The sequence below is a fragment of the Micromys minutus genome, assembly GCF_963924665.1.
Source record: "Micromys minutus genome assembly, chromosome: X".
NCBI classification, from domain to species: domain Eukaryota; kingdom Metazoa; phylum Chordata; class Mammalia; order Rodentia; family Muridae; genus Micromys; species Micromys minutus.
Window position 1 is genome coordinate 80,248,088 of NC_137970.1, and position 6,664 is coordinate 80,254,751.

Here is a 6,664-nt window from a genome sequence, read left to right on the forward strand (position 1 = left end):
TGTGCCCTCCCCTGGATTTTCATCTTCTTGACTCCAAAAAGGAATCAGGAACCAAGTACTAAGGAGCTGGAGATAGAGATGCAACTGAGTCGTGGATTTTACCCTCAAACACCTTATTGATTTCTCAAACCCTTTCTTTACTTTAGTTTTCTACTTTTTAAATGCTGGTGTGTCTTTCTTGGGTTTTCATATTGTTGAAATCAAACCTTTCTAAACTCCAAAACAGACATATTATAGTCTGACAGCAAGTCAAAATATCAGAATGAGCAGATGTTTTAAACCTATGTTTCTCAACCTGTGATCCCTTTAGCAAACGTATCTCCAAAATTATTATGTTATGAGTCTTAGCAATAGCAAAATTTCAATTATGAAGTAAAACTAAAATAATTTTATGGTTGCAGGTCACCACAACATGAGGGAACTGTATTAAAAATATTGCAGTATTAGGAAGGTTGAGAACCAATGGTCTAGGGCTTATTTGATACTAAAGATACCGTGTATGGCTTAATGTGAAATTTCCAAGTGTGAATCTTCCCTAATGTTTTGCTTGGTGCTTCTTTCTTATAGGCCAATGACAAAGGTACAGCATTCCCGACAAAATGAGGCAATTCCAGCTGAGGGCATCCAGCTAGAAGGAACACTGCCATCTTCCATCCATGCCACCGAACCTACAACTGCAGTCTTGGAGCCACAATATGAGCCCAATCCTCCACTGGAAACTGTCACACAGCCTGACCCTGAACCAGAGGGTTCAGTGCCCCTGCAAGTGCCTGACTCGGAGATTCATCTGCAGCCTGAGATGGAGCTGGACCCGGAGACAGAGCCGGAACCTGAGCTTGAGCTGGAGCCAGAGCTTGAGCCCGACCCCCAATCTGAGATAATAGTTGAGCCTCTGCATGAGGAGGAAAAGGATACAGTTAAGGCATAAATAGGCATGGCATTAAGTATGGCAGTTCCCACCAAAGAACCCATTCCTGGCTTTTAAAATTCAGTGGACTTAACCAGCCCCTAGTTTGTCCGTCCATCACGGACAGCCTTCATCTAACAACATGCTCATTCCAACCATTAATCCAAAATAAAGAAATCAAGGTCAATACTAAAGAAATGCCATGGTTTCTGCCTTTTTAGTATAAGTTACTTAACACTGTGCTAATATGTAACATAACAAATGACAAGGCCAAGACACGTGGTTCATTTCTAATTTACTTGGAAGAGTATTTGCAAAAGTATTTTCTGTATCGTATAGTCATTTCTCGTAATGGATCACATGTACATATCATAAGGCTCATTTGATTGAATATTAATTTTACGTTTGGTTGTCTTCCCTGTTCATTTTCATTTGTATTTACCTCTAAGAAAAAGGTTAGCACCATTGGCACATAGATTAGAAAAAAATCATTTCCCCCAATTAAGAAGGTTTATATCAAGTGGTACATACAATTTAAAACCAAGTCTTATAATTTATCAAATTAGACCTTTAATGAATCAGTGTCCAACATTTGAGCATAGCATTTTTTATAACTTATTTTTCACTACCAAATGGCATCAAGCAAACCATTTAGAATATACTTTTTCTTTGGTGAGCATAAAGTGTTGGTATTAGAAACAATTCGAAAATAGTCTTGAATACTCTATTATGTTATTACTGTAGGATGCTGTTTTGGCAGAAGACAGGGATGGTTTTCCAGATGAAAACTTTGGTTTACTTTAGAAAATTGAAACTGGCAATTTAAATACTCTTTGCTACTGTGTCTATAGTCCATTTTAAAGAAATAGCACTCTTACATAAGTGATAAACAGTACGTGAATACATTGATAAAATCCTTTCTTCACTTTAAAAAGGCTTTTTCATAGTCACATTTCACTTATATGCCACTCTAAAGAAATTTACATGGAGATTTACTTTTTAAACTTATGTAATCAATTACATTTGAAATAGAATTTTAAGGATCAATAAATAATCCTCAATAAAATCTCGCTTAACGACTACTAAGATAGATTATTTAATAAATAATTTTATTGTCATGTAATGTATGTAACTATAAGCTACACCCATTTTAGCTGTAAAATTTGATGAGTTTTGACAGTTGTACACACCCATGGAACCACCATACCTATGTAAAAGTAGATGGTTTCTACCAGCCTAAAGTGTTTCCTTGTGTCAACATGTGAAATATAATGCAATGCTATGATAATAGTGTCTGACAGTATAGGAAGATCAGGCAAACTATAATGCAATGCCATGATACATAGTGCCTAACGTGCACAAGGAAGCAAACTCTGAAGATCCTGAGAATGACCTCACTTTTAGATATTGTAAACTAATACTATAACAGCCAAGTAGCCAAAATTTATTTTTCTTGTCCATTTCCACTATGGGGTAAATCATAAGAAGAGATATTGACCTGTAATAGTTAATGACTTTATTCCCAAATTTCTGATTGAGCATTGTTGACTAGGGAGGAGGTTATTATTGTTGGTTTTAATTAATGCTGTCTTTACTAGAATTGTTCCTGGTGAATACAGATGAATAGTTGGATTAATGATTTTCTTTTCACATTTTTAAGATTCCAGATCACTTTGAGAGTCTGCTGAAGACTGTGGATCCCTAGCCATTGAAAATGATTATTCTACATAAGGTGTCAACATGTAGTTGATTTATTTTTTAATATATTTTTATTATTTGGGGATTTCATAGAATATATTCTGGTAGTATTCATGTCATATTCCCTCAGATGCTTTCCAGATCCACCCTTACCTCAACTTTCCTCTTAACTTAATGTCTCTTAAAAAATAACCCATCAAGTCAATTTTTGTGCTGCCTATATGGGTGTGAGGCCATCCACTGGAGTATGGTCAACCTATCGGAAGCCACACCCTGAAAACTGATTCTTCCTTCCCAAGAAGCCATTAACTGTCCATAGATCTTTAGTTAAGCGTGAGAGCTCATATAAGCTCCTTTCCCCTTTATGCTAGAATGTTGACAGATTTCAGAATTGCACTTGCACAGGTCTTTTGCAGGTAATCACAGCTGCTCTGTGTTCATGAGTGCTGTGGTCTTATCATATCCAGAGGACACTATTTTACTCCAGTCTTCTCTGACTCCTGGCTCTTACATTATTTCTGTTCCCTCTTCCAATGTGTTCCCTGAGCCTTGGGGTAGTTGATATAGATATAGGCAAGATTCAGTTCTCAGGAATTACATCTAACCTAGCCTTTTCAGTCCTGGCTTCTCTGTAACAGTTCTGTTCTGATGAATATAAAATTTTATTATCCAGTGATCTCACCCAGGTTGATAAGTTAATGCACTCAAGAAGTATTTTTTTAAAGATTAGAAAGCATAAAAAGTTTTATTCAGTATAGCTACTTTGGGAAGAGGGACAAAGAGATCCAACAAATCCCCCCAAGTTTGTCTTTAGTGTCTTGAAGTGAAATTAAAATTTAAATAAATGGACATAAAGACACACACACAAAGGCTTAAACACTATTAAAGGTGGTCTTGCCTATGACAATGTTGGGCTTCAGGCTCATCTTGAAGGTAGTCTGCTACATTGTTAGAACTGTGTGAAATCTCTTTTTGGGTCACATACTCTCTCTCTGGCTGGACCCATTGTCTTCCTAGAGCATAAGCTTCCTGGGGATATTCCCATTTCTTTGGCATCCATTGTTTCAATCATCTGATAGATTGGGCAACACAAATGTCTCCATAGAATGTCTTCATTCCTGCTAAGCTGCTTATAATTCCCCACTTTCTGTTTTAACGTTTTGGTCTTGAGGCATAAGATGTCTGTGTTTGACAAATAAACAGAATGTAACTAGGGGTCTAGGTTAGAATATATTTTGTTAATGCCAGGGAGTCATGAATAAGAACCATTTTTCATAACCTCTTCACTTTGTTATTTTTCAAAAGGCTAGTGTAACAGCTCCATCTTGTTGGTTTGAGATAGGGTCTCGTGGTGAATCTCTGGTTGGCCTCAAATTTATGACCTTCCTATTTCAGATTTCTCAGTTCTGAGTTTATAGGCAAGTGAGGCCATGCTCATTGAGATTATATTTTAGTTCTTACAAGTTCTCCCATTGAATCTCAATAATATTCACTGAAGACATTTGCCATAGTTTGGCTTTTACTGCTGTAAAGACACACCATGACTGAGGCAACTGTCATAAGGTCAACATTTAATTGGGACTGGCTTACAGGTTCGGTGGTTCAGTCCATTATCATCAAGGCAGGGAACATGGCAGCATCCAGGCAGGCATGGTGCAGGAGGAGCTGAGAGTTCTACATCTTGTTCCATAGGCAGCTAGCAGAAGACTGGCTTCCAGGCAGCTAGGACAAGGGTCTTAAAGCCCACACTCACAGTGACATACCTACTCCAACAAGACCACATCTCTAAGTGCCACTCCATGGGCCAAGCATATTCAAACAATGACAACATTGTTAACTAACCATCTGCTGTTTTGGTCTCCATAATCTCACAATTGAGGGAGAGGTTCATTCTGGTTTGGCCTGATTTGATTCCACACTGGGGGAGTAAGGGACATGTCAAGGAGTTAGTGCCAGTAAACGCTTCAGGACCAATTTTAAGAACTGAGGATTAGAAGATGTACCTTAGTTCAGGCATACACAAAGTCTATTCTTGTCCTGTGGGTAATGTCCTCACACCTCAAATGTGTTGTTCATTTTCCTTTGGTATTAAAAAAGAAAGTTCTGGAACTTAAAAAAACACAGCTATCTGTAGGCATAAATTTTTGCAACCTAATTTTAATAAGGATTTGGCCTCTCCTCTAGCCCACCACCAAGCAGAAGTAGTGGAAGAGAAAAGTTATTAGAATAAGGGGGAAGTGTACGTGTTCAGCAATAGTTCTTTGGGGATAAATTTGTCTTGAGCAGCAGTTCAGTCTCATAGCAAATACCAAATATGATTCAACAGCTGCTGACCCGTCCTCTAGGTGGCAGACACCAGGCATAAACCAGCAGCTTTAGCAAAGAATAAATAGGAAGAACAAACCAAACCAAGGCTTAGTGTTGGTCTTCTCCTGTCTGTGGAGTCATGTTACACTCCTTCATCAAACATTCTTTCGAGTGTTTGTATAGCCAAACATCCTTCCACCTGTGTCTGCTTCAGAAAAACAGTCTTTCATGTGTTTGCTTAGCAAGACATCCTTTCACCTGTGTGCCCCAGCAAACCATCATTTTGCATAACTGACTTTCTAATGAACTAGAGATTTTCACTTCAGCTATCAAGTAAGACACAAGCGTTAGCTACAGGGCTTTACGGAAACAACCAACAAGAGTTAAACTTTTGAAAATTAGTAGTCACATATATTTGCAAGTGCTCAATACCTATCAGTCTTTGAAAGTTTGCGTAGTTTAAGTGGCATCTATAGAAACAATCTAGAACAATTAGCATCATGACACAGGACTATGCAAAGGTTACCTAAGAAAAATTTAGACTCTGCTTTAGTAAAATATGTCTGTAGCACTGACAGGTCAACAATTTAAAAAATGTAATCTCTTAGCAAATTGGGAAAACAGTGCTGTTTATTAAACGCAGGTGCACCAGTATGTTTCAGGTATAGAATATCAAATACTTATTTCATCAGAGAAAATGGGGGTACACCCACATTTTAATTAGCAAGATTGTCTGGATGACAATTTTTGATGCCATAAGTCTATAAGTCACTAAGAGGTCAAACATATACTGCATATGTAATGAGACCACTTAAGGTGAGTCTTTGAAAACACATAATTATCCATTTGAAGCGAGTATCTGTTGGTTTCAGTAGTCAGTAGCTAAGGGAAATGGAGGGTATGTTGTCCCCACCCCTGCCATCCCTACTCTCGTTCTATCACAGTCTCTTGATATTTTCCTTTTTGAACTGGAGTCTCACTCTGTTCCCTAGGCTGGCCTCAAGTTCATGGGCTTAAGGGATCCTCCTGCTTCCTGGATCTGAGGAGCTGGAATTGCCCATGTGTTTCAGCACATTTTGCTTAGGAATATTTCCCATGCTTGTGGAAGGGACCCACTGTGTTACTCAGGCTGTCCTTGAACTTATGACATTTTTCCTGATTCAGCCTCTTGAGTATTGGTATTACAGATGGGAGCCACAACTACTTCCAGATAATCATTCTGTCTCTCTGTCTCTCTCTCTTCCCCTCCTTTTGTGGTGTGTGTGTGTGTGTGTGTGTGTGTGTGTGTGTGTGTGTGTGTGTTCAGCATGCCATATGGAGATCAGGACAACATGAACAAGTATTTGTCTTTCCTTCCCCTGGGGCCTAGAGTTTGAACTTAGGTCATCAGCCTTAGCAACAATTGGTTTTAGCTGCTTAGCCATTTCTGTAGCCTCAGTATTAACTTAATTGAGACTCTTGAACACAAACAACATTTACTTTGAAGAATCTACAATTTGGGGATTTTGGGTATTGAACCAATGCAGAAAAGAGAAATATCTGGGAAAAGGGGGAACTTCTCTAATCATTAGGTTTCATTAGTCATCCATTCAACTTACTTACGAAGCCACTCCAGAAAGGGCAACTTCATTGTAGTCTCGGTTCAATCGTGCAATTATGATGTGCCATGAATGTGTGTGTGTGTGTGTGTGTGTGTGTGTGTGTCTGTGTGTGTCTGTGTGTGTGTGTGTGTGTGTGTGTGTGTGTGTGTGT

At 38.5% G+C, this 6,664-nt stretch overlaps 1 protein-coding gene across 2 annotated transcripts in view; it reads left to right on the top strand.

The window, feature by feature from the left end:
- VSIG1 (V-set and immunoglobulin domain containing 1) overlaps positions 1 to 928 on the top strand; it is a gene marked incomplete at both ends in the record, with an annotated part of 34,364 nt that extends 33,436 nt beyond the window's left edge. For both annotated transcript variants that reach the window (XM_080909959.1, XM_080909960.1), the window contains one exon: positions 568 to 928. In XM_080909959.1, coding sequence (XP_080766085.1) covers positions 568 to 928 — 361 coding nt within the window. The remainder of the gene's footprint in view (positions 1 to 567) is intronic.
- Between the last annotated feature and the right edge of the window lie 5,736 nt (positions 929 to 6,664).